This window comes from Globicephala melas, chromosome 12 (assembly GCF_963455315.2).
Source record: "Globicephala melas chromosome 12, mGloMel1.2, whole genome shotgun sequence".
In the NCBI taxonomy this organism is placed as follows: domain Eukaryota; kingdom Metazoa; phylum Chordata; class Mammalia; order Artiodactyla; family Delphinidae; genus Globicephala; species Globicephala melas.
The window spans coordinates 14,402,424-14,428,267 of NC_083325.1; the positions used below are offsets into that span (position 1 = coordinate 14,402,424).

The 25,844-nt window shown below is 44.1% G+C and overlaps 2 protein-coding genes and 1 non-coding gene across 4 annotated transcripts in view; 1 reads left to right on the top strand and 2 right to left on the bottom strand.

Moving 5' to 3' along the window:
* The window catches only part of PTCD3 (pentatricopeptide repeat domain 3), a 31,748-nt gene extending 25,978 nt beyond the window's left edge, over positions 1-5,770 (bottom strand). The window contains exons 1-3 of one of the 2 annotated variants that reach the window (XM_030837451.2): positions 5,631-5,770; positions 3,773-3,825; positions 3,627-3,663 (exon numbers count right to left, since the gene is read on the bottom strand). In XM_030837451.2, the coding sequence (XP_030693311.1) occupies positions 3,627-3,663; positions 3,773-3,825; positions 5,631-5,734 (194 nt within the window). In that variant the 5' untranslated portion in view covers positions 5,735-5,770. The remainder of the gene's footprint in view (positions 1-3,626; positions 3,664-3,772; positions 3,826-5,630) is intronic. The other variant, XM_030837457.2, reaches the window with a different exon arrangement.
* Positions 5,771-6,117: 347 nt separating this feature from the next.
* The window catches only part of POLR1A (RNA polymerase I subunit A), a 76,625-nt gene continuing 56,898 nt past the window's right edge, over positions 6,118-25,844 (top strand). Inside the window, exons 1-9 of the mRNA XM_030837474.2 lie at positions 6,118-6,280; positions 13,243-13,447; positions 14,792-14,941; positions 16,365-16,472; positions 18,022-18,107; positions 18,500-18,603; positions 23,790-23,876; positions 25,171-25,276; positions 25,561-25,723. Of these exons, the coding sequence (XP_030693334.1) occupies positions 6,204-6,280; positions 13,243-13,447; positions 14,792-14,941; positions 16,365-16,472; positions 18,022-18,107; positions 18,500-18,603; positions 23,790-23,876; positions 25,171-25,276; positions 25,561-25,723 (1,086 nt within the window). The 5' untranslated portion in view covers positions 6,118-6,203. The remainder of the gene's footprint in view (positions 6,281-13,242; positions 13,448-14,791; positions 14,942-16,364; positions 16,473-18,021; positions 18,108-18,499; positions 18,604-23,789; positions 23,877-25,170; positions 25,277-25,560; positions 25,724-25,844) is intronic.
* On the bottom strand, positions 22,442-22,514 carry TRNAE-CUC (transfer RNA glutamic acid (anticodon CUC)). The gene has a single exon. It is a non-coding gene; the product is annotated as a tRNA-Glu (tRNA).

Genomic DNA, 25,844 nt, shown 5'->3' on the forward strand with positions numbered 1-25,844 from the left:
CCACCCACTATGACTATGGGTAGAGACATTCACTAACTACTGAAAAGAGGTTTCACTGGAAAAATTGACAAACAAAATAATTTGGTTTCAAATGTATTTTTACTTGTGTTAGATTTTGTGTTTCATTTCAAAAAGGGAAATAAGAATAAACTTAATAAACCAAATGTATTTTTTAAATAAAGTTTAAACATACACTCATAATTTAAGTCATTTGAAAAAAAAGAAAACACGTAGGAAATTTTATACTATGTCAAGACTAATTCCCTGACATACACAACATCTACTGGATTTTCTAAAATCACACTTACGTAATTTCAGTGAGAGAAAGATATTCTTTCATCTCTCAGTATTCCCTAACTAAATGCTACGTTAGCATATTTAAGTCGTATCAAGTGAGTACATCTTTACAACATATTGAACAAATGTAAGTGAAAAAATTATGAACATTCAGATCACTCACTAAAAATAACCTCAATGAATACATTATACTTAAAAAAAAAAAAACTAGACTATTATATCTGGTGTCATTTTGCGACCCCCTCCTCCTCTACTGTAAGTTTGGTGTTTATAATTCCAGAACTTTAAAGGGTACTTTTACACACATACCACCATAAAACTAAATCGAAAACATATACTGTCATTCTGGATACGTGCTTCCATAAGTTTGACTGTATTATCCATGCTACGATGTGTAAATCTAATTAATTCCTTAAATGTTATATAGTATAATAACTGCTTTTTATTATCCCCTTACATATGGGCATTTGGGCTATTTCAATTTCTTATTATTCCCAAGTTGTAAAGAACACTGTCATCCATGTCTCTCTGGGCGTATTTGCAGGGGTTCCTCCAGAATGGCTAACCGATAAGGTGTACACATTTTAGGTCGTGGTTCTGCCCACTTTCCCTTCAAAGTGTTGTTCCACTGACTGCCCAAGCAACAACCATATCTGAGCAACCATTTCTCCACATCCTCTTCTGGCCAATCTGGTAAGTTTTAACATCCATTCCTTTAATGAGCCCAGTTACCTATGCACCGATCATAATTGGGCTCCCTGCCCTCTCTACAGTAACTACACCATCCAGATTAGCATGCTCAGAATACTCTATCCTGTCACATTCCTATATGAAAACTCACAGTGACTCTCTACAATTTGTTAGTCTTCTATGGCATCTGTGATTTGGGAAAGATACCTTAAAAGCATCTTAAGAGCCTTAAAAGATGCTTCATCTCTCAAATAAGGCAACAGGAATTTGTAGTCTTTTATGGCTTCTTCTAGGTCTAAAAGCACAAATTCCTGAGCCTGGAAAGCAGAGGCTATCAGAGAGCCTCTATCAATCGCTTTGTCTATAAAGGAACAGACAGTAAGTATTTTCGGCTTTATGGGCCGTGAGGACTGTTGCAACTACCCAGCTCTGCCTTTGGAGCATAAAAGTAGGCACAGATAGTAAGTTAACAAATGAGTGAGGCTGTGTTCCAAAAAAAAATTTAACTGACACTGAAATCTGAATTTCACATAATTTTCACATGTCATGAAATAGTCTTCTTCTTTCAACTATAAAAAATGTAAAAACCATTCTTACCTCATGGGCTGTAAATAAATAGGCCTCAGTTTGCTCTCTACCAACTACCTTATTTCTCCTATTCTAATAGAGCATTTTTCACAGGCCTGCCTGCATGGTCTCCTACTACCACCAGACAGATCATGATCATGTCCCACCCTACCTTACTGTTTCTGTATCTGTGGGGCTTATAGTTTAGGGTTTATAAGAATTACCTGCAGGAATATGTATTTTAAACAAAATTCCCTGGTGATTCTGATGCCAACAAAATCATCTGACCCATTTTAAGGTACAGCTAAACTATGTTTTCAATAAAACTCACCTTGATTACTGCAATACAACCACTCTTCGTTCCATCATATCCTGTGTAGCCCCTAGTCATGTGTAAACAGTTATGTACACATGTAAAGTGGGTGTAAGACATAAAGTATAAAATATGCACACAACTCAACTAGACTTTAGTCCACCTGAACATATCCTCAATACACTCCCTCTCTTGTATTCCCTGTGGTACCTTTGTCAGGGATAGAGGCACAATGAGTTGGTAAAGTGCACTGGGCTGGAATGTCATTCAAGAAATGCCTCATTCACGATATGTATATTCCTACTCTTATCTTGGTTCTGATTCTCAGTCCAGGGAAGACAAAAATGACCCTGAATATAACCATATAATAAAATACTATGTAATCATTCAAAATTTAAAACAGAGTATAGAACGGTACATCTAACAAATCAACTCTGCTAAACTAAATGTATACGTACAACTTCAAATGTTACATTCCAGAACTTTAAAATAATAGGTATCACCTATTGAGATCTGATTCTGTGGCAGGAACTGTTCAAATGCTCATTTAATCCTAAGGCAGGTACTGTATTACCCACATTCTACTATGGCACAGACAGATTAGGTAACTTGCCTCTGAGTACAGTGATTGTTGGTAATTTTATTTCCTTTCTGCATGTTCAATTTATCCCACTGAACAATAACCATTAGTTACCTTGCTAATTAATGGCAATAACCATTAATTACTTTAGTAATTTAAGTTTTTTTTAAGTGAGCCTGAATATTCAGGTCATACTCAAAAAACACCTGGCTTTTTGAAGGATCTTTTTTTTTTTTTTTGCTGTACGCGGGCCTCTCACTGTTGTGGCCTCTCCCGTTGCGGAGCACAGGCTCCGGACGCACAGGCTCAGCGGCCGTGGCTCACGGGCCCAGCCGCTCTGCGGCATGTGGGATCTTCCCGGACCGGGGCACGAACCCGTGTCCCCTGCATCGGCAGGTGGACTCTCAACCACTGCGCCACCAGGGAAGCCCTGAAGGATCTTTAAATGCATTCAATAATATCATTACTACACAAACTTTTGTAAGTTTTAGTTCTTATATATTCAACAAATGTTTACTATATAAGGCAATTTGTTCAAGGATCTATCAAGTGAGTTAAAAAAGCTAAATTTTGCAGTGTGCACCATTTGTTTCATCTTACCTCAGTAAAGACCATAAAAATAATTTTTTTTTTTTTTTGCGGTACGCGGGCCTCTCACCGCCGTGGCCCCTCCCGTTGCGGAGCACAGGCTCCGGACACACAGGCTCAGCGGCCATGGATCACGGGCCCAGCCGCTCTGCGGCATGTGGGATCCTCCCGGACCGGGGCACGAACCCGTGTCCCCTGCATCGGCAGGCAGACTCTCAACCACTGCGCCACCAGGGAAGCCCCCCATAAAGATAATATTTTTTTTAATCTCCCAATAACGTGAAAACTTCCTTAAAAAAAAAAAAATTACTCTAATAATGATGCTCATAATTGACCATCACTACGTAAACACTAACCCAAATTTAGTTCAGGTCTTTTAACTCTTAAGTAAATCTCATTCCCCACTCACACACTACTCTCTACCTTCCTCTTCTATGTTCTTTCAGACCCCTAAGCTTTTCTCTCCTCAATGGTTCCCTCCCCAAGAATGCTCTCCCATTGCTATTCCCACCACTAGCTTCTTACCTAACAATGTTTTGCTCATAATAAGCACTTAACCACTTGCTGAATGAACACTGATGGAATACTCACCAAGTTTTCTTTTTTGGAATGACCACTTCTTCAGTCCCTTAATGTGAAAAATAAAACAAAGTGAATCAGTTTCCTAATACTACTACTATAAATAAGTATAATGCATTAATATAAAAATTGAGTTACTTCAATATATTTTTATATACCTGTTGCACCAGCTCCTTCAACCTCTGGGACGGCTGCACTTCCAGAATAAAATCTACAAAAAAATAAAAGCCCTAAAGCTAATACACATTAATGAACTTCCCAGCTCACCTCCACTTATGTGAAACTCAGCCAAAATTTTCCAATTATCACGGATCAAACCAACTGGATAATTCATGTCAACGTATGCTGAGAAGACGTGGTCTCAATGGCAAGTTCAAAATGATTACAAAATATGTACCAGATATCAACATCATATTGCCAAAAAAATTTTAAATCAGGCCATCTCATTAAATAAAATCAGGGGAAAAAAGGAAAAATTTAGTAGCACTTGAACATTTGAGCAGCTTCTGAAATATAAGGAACTTTCACCTTTGAGAACCCAAAACACTGAGGCTAAAAGGGATGATGTAATGAGCTCCTGATTTTACATGGATGATGCCCTGATGACAATAAAAGATTATCCCACTTAAAGCAATTTTGACAAATTATGAAACTAAGATCACCACAGCCTTTCATTGCACTTCCTTCAACAATCAGGAATGTACCAAATGTACGTGTCCTAATTTAAACTTGGAACAATTTATATTATTTTTTTAACCCAAAATATAGAATCACTGACCCATGAATGAGTTTTAAAACGTTCTGATCATGCTAAAAAATAGAGTCAATATACCACACAGATAATGTACACTACCTTGTAAGTATTTCCTTCCTAAATAGCATTGGTACCATTCAGAAAATTGTCAAGATGTAATTAAATGAAGAATTACTTCCTCTACTAGTATCTGGTCTCGGGCATCATCTTAAAACAATACCTCTCTGCTACGGATCAACTTCAGAAAGGGATCAATTCTTTCAAATCATGCTGTTTCTCGTGACATGTATGTCACATACACCACTCTTGTCTTGTGGGTGAAGACTGAGGGAGAGATGCTGCTGCCAAATCAAAGGAAATGGGTAGAAAAACAACAACACTGGGCACCACCGGGAAAAGGACTGGGATTGAACAGCAGCATTAAGGCTCCTGCACTACCAGGTGGAGCGTCTTCTCTTTTGTGAGGACTGAGGAGGGAAGATGTTACATATAAAATGTATATTGTAAATTACACACCTCACTTATTACTCACAATTTTCTGATGGCTACTACTAGCTCCAGTTTACACATAAGGGAATTTGTCTACTATCACTTCACAAAGGAAATGGCAAACATCGAATCCAAAATTAGGCTATTCCCAAATTTTCACAACAAATTCCCACCTCATACTTCCACAACGCCAGTTTGTACCTAGTGAAAAAAACTACACAAATGACACATGCGCCAAGTTTTAACAATCACAGCAATCCTATCCAGATTGTGTTCAGATCTTTTAGACTTTCTTGTTTTTATAAACACCTGTATAATTTCTTTGGCCAAACATCCCCACAACACCCAGCATACGGTGGAACTCGTAAACTGCCTTTAACTTGGGAAAACCTGATTTTCTCCCCTTTCTCCCGGTGGGTGAAAACGGGTAAGGGCGGATACAATTTTTCTTTTAAAACTTGGGGAGGCGTTGCCAATACCCACACTTACTAGAACGCAAGATCCACAACAGTAGGATCCTGAATTTTGCCAAGAATTCTAACCCCGGGGTAGGCGAGCCCCAGCAATAAATATCCCCCTAACCAGCGCGTTTGGAGCCCTTCTTCAAGTACGCGGACTCCGCGTGCCAGCTTCTCGGGGCACGCAGCCGCGAGCGCACGCGCGCGCCTTCCACTCCACCGTACCTAGTTCCCCAGCTCTCCGGGGGTAAAGGGGATACATATGGCCCAGGTGATCCTGGGGTCTTTCTCATGGATTCTCCAAGCTTCTCTTACCTGCTACTGGGGGCCCGTCCGCAGAGACCTGCCCGTCGACCCGTCAGCGGTAGGCAAAGCCCGCGGCGGACCCTCAACCAGCGAGCCGAATGTACGGCCGCCATCTTTGGCGTCTTCGCACAGCATACGGGGAAAGCATGCCCTCCACCTAAGGCTGTGGGGGAGGGGGGAGGGGGCGTGGAATAGCTCGGCTATTGGCTGAGACGGAACAAGACGAAAGCAATCATAACATAGGAGGTTACAGTCCCATGGTTTGAAAGATTTTGCTTCGGAAGTTAAAGGCTCAGTACACCTCATTTGCCTCAAAGATATTTCCTAAAATATTATTTTAATGTCTTATATGTATTCGATTATTTTCAAAATAAAAGGGCGAGTGAGAGTCGTGAAATTATTTCCTTCCCCCCCTAGATCGGAAATGTTATCGTCCACGTAAATCTTCCCGCGAGCCTTTCTCGCGCGCGCAAGCGCAGTTTAAATCACATGGTGGCTGTGGGCCGGAGGCAGCGTTGAAAAATATACCCGTGGTGACTGGAATTTCTCTCCGGGTGTCAGAGCTCGGAACTGACCTGGAGGATGTTGGGCTCAAAGAACATGCCCTGGCGGCGGCTGCAGGGCATTTCTTTCGGGATGTATTCGGCCGAAGAGCTCAAGTAAGGAGTTGGTGGGAAGCGTGCAGAGCTTCTTGGGGTCGGGGCCACAAACTACCGTTCCCAGAAGGTCTGGCGCCCAATTTCTCCTCAGAGTCCATGGCTGTCTGGCGCATGGCCTGCTGGGACCCGTAGTTCCGGGAACGTCCCTGGCTAGTGAGCACTGCCTAGAACCCAGTGGGGCTAGGGAAGAGTTTGCCCTTGGGAAGGTGGGGGTACCCAGATTGCGGCGTTATCATCCGCCAGTCTCCTCGTTAATTAGCCTGCGTTTGTGTAGTTACTATAATGTCTCTGACGTGGTTTATTAAGCTAATGGTTAGTCTCTTCTTGTCTATAAAATGATGATCGTTCGAGACTCAATTCATGCGACAACTTCTCCTTGCTAGGACCGCTTATATTCTCTGCCTAATTACTAAATCAAAGTGGCCCTCTTCAGTCCTCATTTTGATCACCGTAGCATTTGACAGTCTTTCTCTTTTCCAGCACCTTATTTATTGTTTTCAGGTTCTTTTATTTCTGTGACAAGTACTACTTCTTTCTTCCCTTTATCAACCCACAGACATTTATCCATCATCCAGTTTTTGCCAGGCACTAAGCTAAGCATTCAGGACACATTGGTGAACAAGGTCCTTGCATTCGTGGTTAATATTCGAATTCGTCTCAGGCTCCTTAGCTGATTCCTCTTTTACTTAAATATTGCTGTTCCTTGAGATTCTATTCTGGTCATACATGCTGCTTTTCTTGTCCTAAATGTCCTCCCTAGACAATTTCACCACTTTCCTGAGTGATACTCTCAAAATTTAAATCTCCAGACCAATTTTCGTTTCCTGAGTCTTCAGACTCATTGTTTTCAGCTGCTTTTTGGACATCTCTATTTGAATTTCACACCGAGTTCTTAAACTCCTATACCAAAAACTCAACAACTACTTCCCCTAAAGGGAGAGGGAACTTGCCCCTCCAAAGTGGTGTACCTAGACTAGTGCAAGATGGTCAATATTTTGTGACAGGACAAATATTCTATATCTGTTTCACCTGACATCTCATTTACTTATTGGGCTCTTACTGTGTGTCACTTACATGTCTATTCGTTCTATAATCTCCTTTCAACACTACTGTTACTGTCTTAGATCATACCCTTATCTCTTGTTTGAATTGTCTTTTTCTTCCGCCTCCCCCGCACTTACACCAGTCCAGTGCATGCTCTACATTGCTGTTAAAATTATTCTTCCAAAGTGCAGATGTGATCATGCTACTCTCACCCTTAAAACCCTCCAGAGGCTTTCCATTTCCCAAAGGTAAATGATAGTTTCTTAGCTTAGCCTACAAGTTTACCCATGAGCAGGCCAATGCTGATTTTTGCTAAAGCATCATCCCTTCGCCAGCCCTACTAAACCACTTGCACATTCCATAAAGTGCCATGAGGTTTCAACGTCTGGGCCTTACCTCAAGCTATTTCCTCTGCGTGCATTGTCCTCTCTGCCAGAGGGATCTGCTTCTCTGCTCTTGCCCCCAACCCCCAGCAGACACCTGGAGAGCATCTCTCCCCCTCTTAAGGCTCAGCTCAACCTCCCTCATTTTCTGAGGTCTTTCCACACCTAGTACAGCTGTCTATTATGGTGCCTCAGTTCCTTTTTTGTTTATATTTCCGCCTCTCTCCACTAGCCTTGAGCTTCCTCATTCCTTTCTTTTATCCTCAACTCTGGTCGAATGACTGGATGAATAAACTGAGCTACAACGGTATGCTGGCCCAGAAATGTCAATTATACCATCACTAGCCATACATCCTATTTCATCCAAAAGCAAAAGAATTGAATTTTTACAGGTTAATTGTGGAGTTTTTAGACAGGGAAGTGCATAAGCAAGTTTATACCCATTACTAGCATTGTAGACCTATTTGAGTCTGGGGTTGGCAAATATCAATCATTATGCTGCCTTTTATTGTGTTAAGTTCTAGTAGCTTCCTAGGTCACTTGGAGTAAAAGCCAAGTCCTTAAAATGCCTTGGAAAGGTCATTCTGGCCCTTGCTACTTCTCTGAACTTAGCTCTGTACTCACCCTGGCCTCTTTGCTGTTCCCAGAGCACCATAGTCACACATCCACCTCAGGGCCTTTGCACTCCCTGCTTCTTTCTCCTGTAAAGGTGACCGCATGGCTCACTCCCCCATCTCCTTCAGGCTTTTGTTCAGTATAACCTTCTCAATAGGGGTTCCCCCATCCACTGGCCCACTCTATTGTCCTTCCCCTTTTCTGCTTTACTTTCTTCATAGAATGTTCTGCCATCCAATAGACTGTGTGCTTATTTATCTTGGCTTTTGTCTGCCTGCCTTCAATAGGATGTAAGGCCCATGAGCACAGGGATTCTGATCTGTTTTTCCAGCATCTAAAGGTGTGTCTGGCACATAATAAGCACTCAGTAGATATTTGTTAAGTGCACTCACGGGTGGATGGGGGAGCTATCTGTTCAGTGCTTGGTACTACCAGTCCTTATGCAACCATTCGTGTTGGTGTCTGCAGTTACAGGAGAGGAAATTACTGTCCAGCAAATAAAATGACTCTCTAGGAGGCAGCAAAGGTCATCCTCAAACCCAAGTTTGCTAGTCTTAAACTCTTTTCTCTCCAGTGGACTCCTTGCTCTTCCCATTGCATCCCATTCCTGCAATGATCAGAGGAGTTTTCTCCTCCTCCCCAGCTAGAGAGAGGAACTTTGCTCCTTACCACACAGAAAGACTTAGGATGAAGATAAAAAAAAAAAAAAAAATACATTCAGTTTTGGATGTGAGCTATTTGTGTTGCCTTGACAAGCACAGGACACAGTTCTTCTGCCAGTTGACACAGGTGTGTGCCGGCCCCACCTGCGTACTCTTTTTCCATCACTGTAGGCTCCAGGCAAGGGAAGTGAAGTACCAACTTACAGAACATGATAGAAAGAGGATCTAGTGGTACAAGTCTTTGCACCCAGACCTAATTAATTTGTGTTTGCCTTATGCAATAAATGTTTTCCTTGTTTTTAATTCCAGTTAAGTTTTTTTTTTTTTTTTTTTTGCGGTACGCGGGCCTCTCACTGCTGTGGCCTCTCCCATTGTGGAGCACAGGCTCCGGACGCGCAGGCTCAGCGGCCGTGGCTCACGGGCTGTGGGATCTTCCCGGATCGGGGCACGAACCCGTGTCCCCTGCGTCGGCAGGCGGACTCAACCACTGCGCCACCAGGGAAGCCCCCAATTAAGTTTTAGAGCTTAGTGTAAAATGAATGAGAAGGAAATGTAGATGAATATTTATCCAACTTCGAAGGAGGAAGACTTAGCCCAAAGGTAGTGGAAGAAAGCAGCAGTGAGTTTAACTCATTAAAAAATTTTAAATTATGCAAATAATATCATGAAGAAAGTGAAAAGATGAGTCGGAAGAAATATCTGCAAATCATGTATCTGACAAAGGACTTGTATACTGAATATACAAAGCACTCTTACAACTCAATAATAAAACAGCAAACAACCCAATTACAAAACAGGTGAAGGATTTGAATAGACATCTCTCCAAAGAGGATATATAGATGGCCAATAGGTACACAAAGATGTGCTCAACCTCATTAGTTATCAAAACCACAGTGAGATACTATGTCACACCCACTAGGATGGCTAGAGTCAAAAAGTCAGGTCATAAAATGTGTTGGCAAGAATGTGGAGAAGTTAGAGCCTTGGTGTATTGCTGGTGGGACTGTAAAATGGTGCAGCCGCTTTGGAAAACAGTCTGGCAGTTCCTCAGAAAGTTAAACGTAGAGTTACAATATGACTCAGCACTTTCATTCCTAGGTGTATATCCATGAGAAATGAAAAAAATATATTCACACAAAAACTTGTGTACAGGACTTCCCTGGTGGCGCAGTGGTTAAGAATCCGCCTGCCAGCGCAGGGAACACGGGTTCAAGCCCTGGTCTGGGAAGATCCCACACGCCACGGAGCAACTAAGCCCATGTGCCACAACTACTGAGCCTGCGCTCTAGAGCCTGTGCGCCACAACTACTGAGCCTGTGTTCTAGAGCCAGCGTGCCGCAACTGCTGAGCCTACACGCCACATCTACTGAAGCCTGCGTGCCTAGAGCCCGTGCTCTGCAACAAGAGAAGCCACCGCAGTAAGCCCGCACACTGCAACAAAGAGTAGCCCCTGCTCACCACAACTAGAGGAAACATGCACGCAGAAACGAAGACCCAATGCAGACAAAAATAAAAGTTAATTAATTTTTTAAAAAAAAGAAGAGTACCCAGGAAATTTCCAATGCATTTGTAATTAAAAAAAAAAAAAAACTTGCATGCAAATGTTCCTGTCAGCATTATTTATAGTAGCCAAAGTATAAAACTAACCCAATAAAATATGGTGTATCCATGCAATGGAATATTTTTTGGCTATAAAAAAATGAAATACAGATACAGGCTGCAACATGGATGAACCTTGAAAACATGCGAGGTAAAAGAAGCCTGCTATAAGAGACCACATAGCATATGATTTCATTTATGTGAAATGTCCGGACGGACAAGTCTCTGGAGGCAAAAAGTAGATTAGTCATTGCATAGGACTGTGAGGGAGGTAGAGACGGATGGAGAGCGACTGCTAGGGTTTCCTTTACTGGGGACGAAAATGATATTGTGGTGATGGTTGCACAGCTCTGTGGATATACTAAAAAACACCGAGTGTATACTTCAAATGGACGAATTGTATAGTACGTGAGTTACAGCTCAACAAAGCTGTTCGAAGAATTTATAAACTTTCACCTGTGAAAAATGACAAAAGACATCACAAGCTAGGAAAGTATTTGCCACCAAAAAAGGTTAATGTCCTCATATGTAAGGAGCTCACGTAGACAATAATAAAAAAAGTTAAGATTTTAACTTAAAAATGAGTTCAATTTTATTTTTTTAATTAAGTAAAGGACCAAAATGGCCTTTAAAACAAAACATAATGAAACGATTAATTAACGTGACGGGGAAGGGGGTGGGTGGGTTGCTGATTCACTTCGCCGTACAGCAGAAAGTAATGCAACATTGTAAAGCAACTGTACTCCAATAAAAAATTTTAGGGCTTCCCTTGTGGCGCAGTGGTTGAGAGTCTGCCTGCCGATGCAGGGGACATGGGTTCATGCCCTGGTCCGGGAAGATCCCACATGCCGCGGAGCGGCTGGGCCCGTGAGCCATGGCCGCTGGGCCTGCACATCCGGAGCCTGTGCTCCGCAGCGGGAGAGGCCACAACAGTAAGAGGCCCGCGTACCACAAAAAGAAAAAAAAAAATTTAAAAATTAAAAAAAAAGATATATTCTAATTTCTGTTAAAAAAAATTTAACATCACAGTGGGTAGCATTTTTTCACCTTAAATTTGGAAAGTTTTTCAGTGCTAAGACTCAGTGCTGGTTAGGACAAACAGACAATCTATTGTTAGCCCATGTTTTCTGGAATACACTATGGCAGAATATATCAAGAGCTTCAAAACAGTTCACCCTGGGACTTCCCTGGCAGTCCAGTGGTTAGGACTCCAAGCTTCCACTGCAGGGGCCCTGTGTTCAATTCCTGGTTGGGGAACTAAGATCCTGCAAGCCACGCAGGAGGCCAGAAAACAGAACAGTTCGCCCCCTTTGATTCAAGGATTTCCCTTCACCAAGGAACTAATTATATTTTTAGGAAATAGTTAAAAGTTTGAATTATGCTATACAAAAATCTGTATACAGATAGGTGGCATGAGCTTACTTATAGTGGAGTTTGGCTAAATGAATTATATTAATTGACATATAATGAAAGATTTGGTGATTCTTTATTTTTGGCTGTGTTGGGTCTTCGTTGTGGCGCGCAGGCTTCTCATCGCGTTGGCTTCTCTTGCTACGGAGCTCGGGCTGTAGGCACGCGGGCTTCAGTAGTTGTGGCTCACGGGCTCTAGAGTGCAGGCTCAGTAGTTGTGGCACATGGGCTTAGTTGCCCCGCGGCATGTGGGATCTTCCCGGACCAGGGCTCGAACCCGTGTCCCCTGCATTAGCAGGTGGATTCTTAACCACTCCTCCACCAGGGAAGTCCCTGGTAGTTCTTAATTACAGAATCTTTCCAAAGAATTTTTAGTGACCTGAAAACACTTAATGCTCAATGAAAATGACAAAGGCAATGCTAGAAATGGCAAATGATCCCAGTTACAGTTTTTAAAAATGTATCCATAGAAAGAAGTCTGTTAGCGGTTTTCTCTACATTGTGAGATTTGGATTTCATTATCTTTATTTTCTAATTTACAAAAAAAAGGAAGTTTAAAAGCAAACTTGGCATGAACGTAATTTGGGTAAAAGTAGTTAGGTGTCCTATGGGAGCCTGCTTTCAACCAAACATAAAATACTGCAATGAAACCTTTAGTAAAGCAGGTTATACTTCTCAAAGGTTTGCATATTTATGTTTAACTTTTCTCAATTCACTATTCCTACATACTGGGATTATTCCCTTTCTTGAACTCTGTGGGTTTGGGGTTAGGTCTGGTCCATATCTCACCACACCCCCACCATTCTGGGCTTTGTCACCTGAATTAAATCACTAACCACTCTGAGCCTGTTTCCTCTTCTGAAAAACGCATATAGTGATGCCCATCTCAGAGGGTTCAAGTCAGACTAAACGCTGCATATGATGCGTTTGGCATGTAAGTCGGTACTTCTTTGTATAAAGTCGGCCAGTGTGTTCGGTTAGCGCAAGATTTGCACTAAATCTGGGTTTTGAAGATGTTACCACTCACTGCTCTTCGTTCAGCACGTATTCATTGAGCACCTGTTGAGCGCAGGCTCTGGGCTAAGTGCTGAGCTGCAGTGGGGAGCAAGGCAGACACCGAGTCTGCCCTCTGGAGCCGTCTGCACGTCTGAAGACACAGACATTAAACCATCCCTTTGTAAGTGCTGAAGAGGAAATGTCCTAGAAGTTGGGTAACCTTGTCTCACCTGGTCTTTTTTTATCTCCCTAGGAAATTAAGCGTTAAGTCCATTACAAACCCTCGGTACCTAGATAGCCTGGGGAACCCGTCAGTGAACGGCCTGTACGATCTAGCTCTGGGCCCCGCAGACTCTAAAGAGGTGTGCTCCACCTGCGTGCAGGACTTCAGCAACTGCTCCGGGCACCTGGGCCACATCGAGCTCCCGCTCACTGTGTACAACCCTCTCCTCTTCGAGGTAGGTTCTGGCCTGGGCTACCCTGGCCGCGTGGGTCTCGGTGCAGGTGGGATTTGTGAGTGCCACCCCTCTGCCTGGGGCAGGTGTCTCAGGAGGTCAGCTCCCAACACTTGGAGTGAAAGTGCTCTTTACTTGGCAATTTAAAACCTTGAGGAGTGAAATTCAGTACATTCAGCTTGGCCTCGAGCCCTACCTAAAGGAACTTCAGTTTGATTCCCATTGAGAAGAGCCACGGCTGGATTCTGTTTACACAGGGGGGAAAGTGTTCAGATCCGTCCCTAGACCTTTTGTTCTGAGGGCTTTATGTCTTTCAGAAATGTGGGTGGGGCTTCCCTGGCAATAGAGGACTTTGGAATTCTCCAGGCCTCCCTGAGCCCTTCAGGTGGATTTGTTGGCTCTTGCTTAGTGGCAGGAAGAGCAGAGCTCCAGAAGGCCCAGCACTGAGCTGAGAATGAAGTTACTGTTCAGTCCTACTTTGAACACTTTTGGCTTCTTACATCAGTTAACCCAGCCTCCGGGATTTGTACATGGACATGATTTTTGTCTGTTAATCGTATTAGGGGAAGAGAATTGTCTTAGTTAAATACTAAACATTTGAAACATTATTTTAAATGAAACTTTTTTTTTTTTTTTGCGGTACGCGGGCCTCTCACTGTTGTGGCCTCTCCCGCTGCGGAGCACAGGCTCCGGACGCGCAGACTCAGCGGCTGTGGCTCACGGGCCCAGCCGCTCCGCGGCATGTGGGACCTTCCTGGACCGGGGCACAAACCCGTGTCCCCTGCGTCGGCAGGCGGACTCTCAACCACTGCACCACCAGGGAAGCCCTAAATGAAACATTTTAATTAAACGTTTTCAATATTTAGGACTTCCCCGGTGGTCCAGTGGGTAAGACTCCACATTCCCAATGCAGGGGGCCCCGGTTTGAACCCTGGTCAAGGAACTAGATCACACATGCTGCAACTAAACATGAAGCAGTGAAGATCCCACCTGCCACTAAGACCTGGTGTAGCCTAAATAAATAAATATTTTAAAAAAAGTTTTCAGTGTTTAAATGAGTACTAAATTTGATATTTAAATAAAATAAAGGTAGTTCCCGACCTCAGACCCAAAGTAAATTTCTAGTGTTAATGGATTAAAATGAAACCGTAAGAGAACATATAGAGGAATATTTATCGAGTTCTTAAGGTGAAGAAGGACTTTCCAGGTACATAGGGTGAAGTAGAATTCTTAAAGGAGTAAACTGACAACATAGAAACAAAAATCGTAAGTATTTATTACGTTGAAAATCACTTTGACTGCTATGTCACGTTCTAATATCCTGTCTCTCTTATTCCCTCTCTTCAGAAACTCTACCTGCTGCTCCGGGGTTCCTGTTTAAACTGTCACATGCTGACTTGCCCCCGGGCTGTGATTCACCTGCTGCTCTGCCAGCTGAGAGTTCTGGAAGTCGGGGCCCTACAATCAGTGTACGAGCTGGAGAGAATTCAGTACAGGGTAAGTGGGTAGTGGCTGTCGTGGCAATCAGACAAGCCAGAGTGGTGGGTACAAGAGCTATTTGTGTGTGGCCCCTAAGAATAGTCAGCAGAATGCTTGAGCTTTAAGTCTTGTGACTGGGTACAAATAGCTAGGTGTGAAAACATGAAGCCATAAGAATAATTAAAGGACTTCCCTGGTGGCAGAGTGGTTAAGAATCTGCCTGCCAATGCAGGAGACACGGGTTCGAGCCCTGGTCCGGGAAGATCCCACATGCCGCGGAGCAACTAAGCCCGTGTGCCACAACTACTGCGTCTGCGCTCTAGAGCCCGTGTGCCACCAGTACTGAAGCCCTCATGCCTAGAGCCTGTGCTCTGCAACAAGAGAAGCCACCGCAATGAGAAGCCCACACACCACAGTGAAGAGTAGCCCCCACTGGCCGCAACTAGAGAAAGCCCGCGCGCAGCAGTGAAGACCCAACACAGCCATAAATAAATAAATTTTTTAAAGAAGATATTGTCCTAGTCTCCAGGAACTCCCTCTCTTTATCCTCCTTGTATACTTATTTTTGACAGTTTGTCATTGTACTTAGCAAATTCTTTGTAGGAATAATTTGAGGTCTGGGATGCTGGCTGCCTTCCTCCAGAGAGGGTTCTTATTGCTTTTGCCATATGCTTGGTGACCTGGGACCATCGTCGTCCATGTTCAAGGCTGGACTGCACTGCAGGCTATGGGAAGCCAGGTGGTTCTGTTCCAGGGCTGGTCTAGTTCCCAAGGACATAGCCCTTAGGGTCCCCAGCCTCCTGTGTTTGTGGGGTGCGATATGGCAGGAAGATATCCTGTTAGATTCCTGTCCTTGCACTAACTCTAAGCTTTCATTTCTCTCCGCTTTATCATTTAAGACTTTCAAAATGAAAAGTTCAAAATTTTTGGATTGTAGAATGTTTCCAAGGCCAGGCTAACGTGTTGTGCAGCTCCAGGGAGCATCACAAGTCTGTCAGCATCTTCCCCGGAGGGACACAACTACCCTGAGGGTTGCCCCAGAGCTGTGCAGTGCGGCATCCCCGCCTCAGAGCAGCCCCGGCCCCTCTGCTCTTTGACCTGGATTCCCATTTTCCCTTCAGTTTGGCCTTGGTTATCCCTCACTGTCCTGTCAGTTCTTCGGAGCTTTACATTCTTTTAAATATTTTATCCTGTCTTGGTTCTTTTCGGTTTGATCTGAATAATCCAGCCGACCACTACTGGAAGCAGAATAGTCTAAATTTTTATTTTATTTTTTTAACAGCAGCGTGGCCAAACTTTGGAAAATGCACCACAGCAGCCATGAGGTTTCTTTCTCTCCCCTCAAACGAAACTCTCCTGTCCTTGGAGAGGCTGCCCCCTGCTGCTGCTCATCATACACTTGCTTTACTTTGATCATACAGTTTTTTTCTTTGTTTTCCAGTTTCTGGAAGAAAATGCTGATCCTACTGCCTTTGAAATTCAGGAGGAGTTAGAACGATATACAACCAAAATCCTACAGAACAACCTCCTGGGAGCCCACGGCGCACGTGTGAGTTATCCTATCTCTCTGTTTCCCAAACACTCGGTTTTTAGCATAATTATCCCAGTTGCCTCCGCACTGCACTGTCTTTTGCATATCCTTTAGCTTCCCAAAGTTTGAATCCGAGCGCTGCCTCTCGTGAGGCCTCTGACCTTGTAAGTTACATAACGGTCCCTGAGCCACTGGGTCCTCATCTTTGATGCTTGCCTGCAGGAGAAGGTTAGGTGAAATTAGTGGCTTGGGTACGGCATCCAGTGAGGCTTATGCTCTGGCTTACGGTCTCACCTGGAGAATAAGGCCCACGCCCTGTGCTGCTTTCTCCTTCCAACACTGCTAAATGACTGCTGCCTCCCTGTCCCCCCATCACACCTGCGTAAGTGTTAATTTGTTCAGGGAATGAGTTGTGTAGGTAATCAACCTGCAGGGCTCATCTTGAGATCTGATTCACCTCATGCCCAAGTTTCACACCAGAGATTCTGATTTAATTGGTCTAGGGTACGGCCCCAGGGGAGGGTACAAAAGCCCCCTGGGTGGGTCTCATTTGCAGCCAGTTCAGAACCACTAGTGTAGCTTAACTGTGGATGTGCCTTCCCTCGGAACTTTGAGGTCCATTCAAGGGAGGCAGCAGCTGCATCCAGAGGGGTTTCTTTTTTTCTTTTTAACATTTATGTATTTATTTGGCTGTGCCGGGTCTTAGTTGAGGCATGCGGGATCATCGTAGTGGCATGTGGGATCTTTAGTTGTGGCATGCAGTATCTTTAGTTGCAGCATGCAGAGTCTTAGTTGTGGCATGCAAACTCTTAGTCGCGGCATGTGGGATCTAGATCCCTGGCCAGGAATCGAACCCGGGCCCCCTGCATTGGGAGCGCGGAACCTTAGCCACTGGACCACCAGGGAAGTCCCCAGAGAGGTTTGTTTTATTTATTTATTTATTTTTAATTTATTTATTTTTTACTTTTGGCTGTGTTGGGTCTTCGTTGCTGCACGTGGGCCCCCTCCAGTTGCGGCGAGTGAGGGCCACTCTTCGTTGCGGTGCGTGGGCTTCTCATTGCGGTGGCTTCTCCTGCTGTGGAGCACGGGCTCCAGGCATGCGGGCTCTAGAGCGCAGGCTCAGCAGTTGTGGCGCACGGGCTTAGTTGCTCTGCAGCATGTGGGATCCTCCCGGACCAGGGCTCAAACCTGTGTCCCCTGCACTGGCAGGCAGATTCCCAACCACTGTGTCACCAGGGAAGTCCAGGTTTGTTTTAAATTAAAGTAGCATTTATTGATCCTTGCTGTATTCCAAGCCCCCCGCCTCCACTGCATTCATGATGTCTTTATCTTAGTAACAGCTTGGTAAGGTGGTTATTATTCTCATTCCCATTTTATGAATGAGGAAACTTAAGGAAAGAAGTCGCTCAGTGATTGGTAGAGTTTGGCTATATTAGGGTTCTGTGGGAAATTTTAAGAAAGGGGTGGCTTCCTCTGGCTTTTCAAAAAAAGGTGGAAACCACAAAATGAATACCTACTGGATTGTCTTCAGAATGGCACTCTGAGTTTCCTTGCTTTTTTTTAATAGGTAAAAAATGTCTGTGAGAGCAGAAGCAAACTTATTGCTTTCTTCTGGAAGGCACATATGACTGCTAAGCGATGTCCCCACTGCAAGTGAGTACCTTCCTCTCTGTTGTTTTTTTAAATTTTATTAAAGTATAATTGATTTACAATGCTGTATAAACTTCTATATAGCAAAGTGATTCAGTTATACATATATATATATATATATATTCCTTTTCATATTTTTTCCATTTTGGTTTATCACAGGTTATTGAATATAGTTCCCTGTGCTGTTTACCCGTCCTATACATAATAGTTTGCATCTGCTAATCCCAAACTCCCAATCCTTCCTTCCCCCGCCTGCCATTCCCCTTGGCAACCACAAGCCTGTTCTCTATATCTGTGAGTCTGCTTCTGTTTCACAGATACGTTCATTTGTGTCGTATTTTAGATTTCACATTGTTTGGTTTTTTTTCTCTCCTCAAAACCGTCCTCATGTCCAGAACCGGGCGGTCAGTTGTCCGAAAGGAGCACAACAGCAAACTGACAATCACGTATCCGGCCATGGTGCACAGGAAAGCTGACCAGAAGGACACTGAGCCCCCGGGTAAGCAGGCCGGGCCCCAGGAGGCCCTCGGCATGTCTTTCACGTGTGACCATCAGACGTGTCCCGAGCCTTGGGGATCCCTGGTCCTCCGCACCACGTGTTTCTCAGCTGCGCGTTTGTGGTGGGCCAGCAGATGGTAGGTGTCCAGGCCCTAGGGCCAGTGGGCATCCTGGCGAGCTCCCAGCCCCGGCCTCTCGCGCAGAACTGCCGGCTGGGCTGCAGGGCGAGGCAGCTCCTCGCAGGCTGAATGACGCACCTCTTGCCACAGGTGGTTGGTTTTTTGAAAGATTTTTGAGGAAGAAGTTAAGATATTTACCTGGCAAATATTTCACGCTACTTTGTTGTCAAACAAGTGTGGATTTATTTTGAAGTAAAGTGTAGGTGAATTTTAAAGAAAAGCTGTGAGCAGCCAGAGAATGTTAGCGCCTCCTGCAGGCTGCTTCTGACTGTCCTGTCAGATCCCTGGAGTAGCTCTGCTCTGCCCTTGGGGGTACCTGGGAAGAAACTTGAGAGACTTGGTACTCCTGCTTTTTCATTTTTGTAGTTGTAAGTTTGTTTAAAGATGCTTTTTGTGTTTTCTTTTGAAGTGAAGGTTGAATAAGGTGTTCCATTTGAAGTACTGAGACCAGTGCCTGCTACGTCTTACGTGCTCTGTAGATATTGACCGTTTGTTTTTTGTTATACAGTCAATGTGCCAGGGCGGGAAAAGCATCACCTGTGATGGACACCTCACTCTGCTGCTTATTCTGAGGGGCTTAGAGAAGGTCGCTTCTTGGACCTTGGGTTTCCAACTCTATGTAGTGGCAGCGACAGAACTTCTTGCCCAGAGTTGAGGAAATTTCATGTGCGAAAGTCAGTAGCATATTGTTTCTAAACCTTATTCCAGAGTTCAAGAACACAGAGTAGGCAAGGAAGTAAGTTCTCTTCCTGGAGTTGCATGATCTGTCTTTTGCATCGAGGACTGTGGCAAGGCCTGGAGTAACTGCCTTACCCATTTGGGCCGCTGTAACAAAAGTACCATAAACCAGTGGTGTTTATAAACAACAGACGTGTATTTCTCACAGTTCTGGAGGCTGGGAAGTCCAGGGTTGTGGTGCTGGCACATTCGGTGTCTGGTGAGGGCCCACTTCCTCAATGACAGCCAACTACTCCCTGTAACCTCACATGGTGGAGAGAGGCAGGGGAGCTCTGCTGGGGTCTTTTCATAAGGGCACCAGTCCCAGTCACGAGAGTTCCACCTTCATGACCTAATCACCTCCCAAAGGTCCGACCTCCTAACACACCACCATTTGGGGGGTTAGGATTTCAACACATGAAACTTGAGGGAATACAAACATTGAGACCATAGCAATAGCAAATGTGTTTATTATTACTTTTTTTTTGCGGTACGCGGGCCTCTCACTGTTGTGGCCTCTCCCGCTGTGGAGCACAGGCTCCAGACGCGCAGGCTCAGCGTCCATGGCTCACGGGCCCAGCCGCTCCGCAGCATGTGGGATCTTCCCGGACCGGGGCACGAACCCGTGTCCCTTGCATCAGCAGGCGGACTCTCAACCACTGCGCCACCAGGGAAGCCCTATTATTACTTTTTAAATAAACCTTCTACTTTAGACTAATTTTAGACACATAGAAGGGTTGCAGACATGGTACAGAGAGTTACTGTGTACTCTTTACTCAGTTTGCCCTAACGTAACATCTTAGATGACCATGGTGCATTTGTCAAAACTAAGAAATTAACATTGGTCACTATTAACTGAACTACAGACTTTATCTGAATTTCACCAGTTTATCCAGTAATGCCCTTTTTATGTTCCAGGATCCAATCCAGTATACCACAATGCATTTAGAAAGCCTGTTCAATGGTTAACCGTAAACCACGAGGGTGGATTTTTCTACACTATATATAGCCCTTAAACTAATTTTTAAGGTTGGAAACTGCTGCTCTAGCCCTTAGGGCACCTTAGAAAATGTTCACAGATTGAGAACAAAGATGGTCAGAAATCTAGAGGATACCTGTTTCTTTGGGGCAAATATCTAAAAGTTAGGTAGCCTTTGTCAAATCCATTCTTTGAAGTAATCTTCACTGCAGCTATGAGAATATGATCGTGCCACCCAAAATTCTGTGCATTAGGAACAAGTCAGCCCTAGTCTTCGATAGTTTTTGGATTGGGTTTTTAGTATTTAGCAGACATTTACCTGTTGGGCGCTCAGCCTCGTGCCCAGGACCCAGCCTCTGGCCGAGTCCAGTGCCAAAGTGGAGACCTGACCTTGTGGCCTGTGCTCTTGGGGGAGGCTGTGGATGACGCAGGTCAGTAACCCCAGGGGGAGGTGATGTGGAGGCAGGTGAGCATTAAGACAGGGGTCTGGCCACGTTCCTGGTATCGAAGGGGGCCAAGCAGCGAGGCCTGTGCCTCAGTGATCTCCACGCACTGGTGATCCCATGAGGGGCGCCATAAGCTTGTGAAATACACGTTCACTCCAGAGTGTTCCTCAAGCCCCAAGATGATAGCATTTTCAAATGAGAATTCTTAAAGCCGGGTACTCCACCCACTGTGATCTTGTCTTCCCCAAGTTATTTGACTTCCCGACATTTGTTTTTGACATGGCAGCTCTTAGAGCTAAACGAAACACACATTAGGGCCGTTCTGAGGTCCCATCGAGGCAGATTTCATTTTTTGCAGGCTGCAAAAGTGTCCCGTTAGGAAGGGTGCGGTCCGTGTGAGGAGGTGGCATCCCACAGGTCTCTTCTGACTCCAACCCAATGAGGGAACAACGCCAGTCTGCTTTAGTCTGTGACTGAACTGGTGGGGTCACTTCCTGCACTGGCAGCTCTGGGTCAGGAGCTGGAGAGCACTGCCAGATGCAGCTCATCTTCCTCAGCTCATCAAGCCAGTTTAGTAAGAGCGGGGTTCTTTCCAGAAGTGCCCGCAAGGGCTTCCCTGGTGGCGCAGTGGTTGAGAGTCCGCCTACCGATGCGGGGGACACGGGTTCGCGCCCCGGTCCGGGAAGATCCCACATGCTGCGCAAAGGCTGGGCCCGTGAGCCATGGCCGCTGAGCCTGCGCGTCCGGAGCCTGTGCTCCGCCAACGGGAGAGGCCACAACAGTGAGAGGCCCGCGTACAGCAAAAAAATAAAATAAAAAAATAAACATTCATAATCTTAAAAAAAAAAAAAAAAGTGCCTGCAAAATGGTTCTTTAGGTTAATGGGGTCTTTTCTCTCCACTGAACGCACATAGCTTTCTAACTCTGTGGTTTATCCCTGAAGGTCAGAGCCTCTCTTCATTGCATTCCCCACATTTCCTTCAGTTGCATTAATGAGTTGAAATGTTTTGCTTTTATAGGAATCAAAATTTTAGACGTGTAAACTCTTGACCTAGCAATTCCACTTTAATGATTTTATCCTAAGAATTAGGCATGCCCACAGTATTAAGTCGTTTAAAATTGGAAATGACTTCAGTGCCTCTTAATGGAGAGTAATTAAATTATGGTACATCTATTAATTGTTCTCCAAGTTACAGATTTCTCTAAAAACTTTCAGTGACGTGTCTTCTGCAGTTGGTAAAGAAACCAAGTAGAGAATTGGAGGTGGAATGAAGCTGGATTTTACAAACGTGGAAAAAAGCAGAAGAGTAGGGTTTTTTAAATACAGTTTATCTTACGATATTTCGAACATGTATATTCAAGCCAGTGAAAATTTAGTATCTGCTGGGTCCTAGATACTGTTAGGTGTTAGGAACACAGACAAGTCACAGTTCCTGCCCTGATAAGTACATAAAAAAAGAATACTGAGCAATTAAAAAAAATTTTTTTGGCCACCCTGTGCAGGTTGTGGGATCTTAGTTCCCTGACCAGGGATCGAACCTGGGCCCTCAGCAGTGAGAGTGCGGAGTCCTAACCACTGGACCTCCAGGGAATTCCCAAGCAATATTTAATTTCAGTGAATGTATTCCAAAAGAAGTTGATAGTTTTGAACCTAGACTGTCACATTACTTACTTATCTTTGTTAATCATCTCAGTGCTTGGGGCCACACCTCCTGAATGGCAGCCCCAAGTGTGATTTTTCTGTCTTACTCTGGGTATAGCTGATAAACATTATCCCAGAGTGATCTTGCTTAATCTGAGAGACCAAAATGAAACTACTTCTTACGCACCAGCAAGATATTTGTAAGAAGAAATTGAATATACGTTTACCCATAAAAATATTCATCCTCATTTATCCATAATTCTGCTGTGAAGCTTTCTGGTAAAAGCCATGTGCATAAAGCTATTTATCACAGTGTAACTTATAGTAGTAAAAAGATTGGGATCAACTCAGATATCCAACTATCGCAGTGTGGTTCAGTCACTCGGGAAACATCCTTTCCGAGGGATATCATGCAGCCATTAAAGATGATGGTGATTGGCCTGACTAGTGCCCTGGGCCAGAGCTTCATCTTCATGACAGTTGTGTATTTTGGTCCCCTGACCTGCTCCATGATCACCACAACTCGAAAGTTCTTCACCATTTTGGCCTCTGTTATCCTCTTCGCCAACCCCATCAGCCCCATGCCGTGGGTGGGCACTGTGCTCGTGTTCTTGGGTCTCGGTCTCAATGCCAAGTTTGGGAAAGGAGCCAAGAAGACATCCCAGTAGGAAGAGAGAGACTACCTCCACTCCAAGGATATTTAAGTTATTTTCTGGAACAGTGACATCTCTTGGGAAAATAGACAAAATAGAGACAAAGGACTAGGTTTCAGTCTGGGTTAAAAAAAAAAAATGATGGTGAGACTATAGGGCAAAAGCTATAGGGCAACATGCAGAAATGCTCACAAGATGACAGTAAATGAACAAAGTAGTACAAAATAAATCCACACCTGAGATTATAATGATCTAAAACTGTATAAACCAAAGGACCAGAAAAGAATATATAAAAGTGGTAATCGTGTTAACGTGATGAAATCGTGGGTGATTTTTTTTCCCCTTTGGCTCTACTTTTTTAGATTTCATACACTAGTTATATGGTTTTCATTACTTTAGAAATTAGATTAAAGGAGAAAAAATTCAGAGCAGAGAGTATGCTGTCCTAGAGATTGATTTTTGTGGTTAGATTGCAGGCTTGGCAGGGTGGGGAAAAGACTTGATAAATCCCATTAAGGAGGGAGTGCCTGTAATTAACTTACTGTGCTCTGATTCCCCTCTTCGGCTCCAGGAATTGAGGAAGCTCAGATGGGAAAACGAGGATACTTGACACCCACCAGCGCTCAAGAACATCTCACGGCTCTTTGGAATAATGAAGGTGCTGTACCAGCCTAAAGAAATAGCCCTTTGCTTTCCTGGACTCATTTACCCTGCCTTTTTATTTTTATGCTTTCACAATTGTGATTCTTGTGGCTCTCTCCTGAAATCGAACAGTAGATTTGGGGCAGGCTTCAGGGTACATTGTTGTTGATGCCTTATAGTGTGGGGAAGGCATGAACTTGACAGTGACTGTAACTGAGCCTGGTCATTAAATGACAGCTGCAGGTGGGCATCGCCTAATACAGTTTGACATGTGTCTCGAAGGTTCAGTGTGACTCACTTTATTTTAAATGCCCATAAATAAAAGTTGTTGTTTTTTTTTTTAAGGTTTCTATGGGAATTCCTTCTGTGAATCAAAAAAATGAACTCTGTTTTTATTAAATTAGGATTCTCATACATTTTAATTCCCTACAAGTAGGAAAGTCTTCCATTAGTCTTTGAATTTATAAGCAAAGCCCACATATCACCCACCCTCTGAGAGTGTGTTCTGGAACACTGAATGTAGCTGCTGTGTAATGACAAGCACTTAAAAATGAAAATCTTGCTAAGGGGATAAGTGATGTCAGAAAAAAGATAGCACTCAAGTTAGTATGAGTGTTGTTGGCCCTGACATGTCCTATTCATTCTCTCTGTAGCTTTTTTTTGGGTTACCAGACACCTGAAACACAGCTTTGATCCATAGACGATCTTGGTAGCATCTACGTGGAGGGTTTTTTATTTTGTTTCTTTTTGTTGTTATTATTTTTTTAATTGGGGTATAGTTGCTTTACAATGTTGTGTTAGTTTCTGCTGTACAATGAATTGAAACAGCTATATGTGTACATATATCCCCTCCCTCTTGGACCTACCCCCCCATCCCACCCATCTTAAGAAGACTAACTATTTTTTGATTTGATTTTTGTTTGTTTATTTCAAATACATTTTCTTATAAATACCAAAGTAATAAGTGTGTCGTGTGCACGCGTGCGCGTGAGTCTAATGATCCAGGAACGTAACCCGAAGCACGTGAAAGTTTTTGTTTCCCATCCTTGTCCATCGCAGCCCCTGGGCTAAGCACTGTCATCCCTGTAGCACCCGTCTTTAAACCCATCATCTCCCCTGTGTGTAGGCTCACAGCACCCAGAGACTGTTTTTTTGCTCATTAGTTTTTATAAAGACAAGTGTGATCTTACTCTACATATTGTCCTACATTCTGGGATTTTTTTTTTTCCACTCAGTAAAATTTCCGTGGTCATCCTTCCATGCTCTTACATATAGATTTAAATGATCCTTTTGGTTTATTTCAAACACAGGATTCTTTCTGAATTACCTTTTTCTGGGACTGGAAGATGTTGGCGTGGAGTCCGGATTCAATCCCAGTATGTTCTTTCTGGATTTCTTGGTGGTGCCGCCCTCAAGGTAATGCCCTTTCGTTGGCTTTATTTCACCTGACAAAGGCTTCTGGGACAATTGAATAATGACCTCTGGGAGAGGATGATGGAAGGGTCACGGGCACTGAGAACTAGCGCATCTGTTCCACTCCCAGGTGGCAGGTGGTAGGAGCATTTTCCTTTCCATTCTTCCTGAGTGCAGGAAGAATGTGGGTTTCTTTCTGAGTGTGGTGGTGAAGTAGGGGTGGGTGAGAGGCTGAGGAACACGCCCTTCATGCTGCGCACCCACCGATGCCATGCGTCCTCCTACAGGTATCGCCCCGTCAGCCGCCTCGGGGACCAGATGTTCACCAACGGCCAGACGGTGAACCTGCAGGCTGTCATGAAGGATGTGGTTCTGATCCGAAAGCTTCTGGCCTTGATGGCCCAAGAACAGGAGCTGCCAAGAGAGGTGGCAGCACCCGCCGCAGATGAGGTCAGGGGAGCTGATGTCGTAGTTCTGACTCCCTACGCTCTGGGTCCTGGGAGATGCCTGTTAGCAGTTCTCTACAGCTGTGTGTGAGCCGTGGGTTTGGGAGGACCAGGCGAGGTCTGGG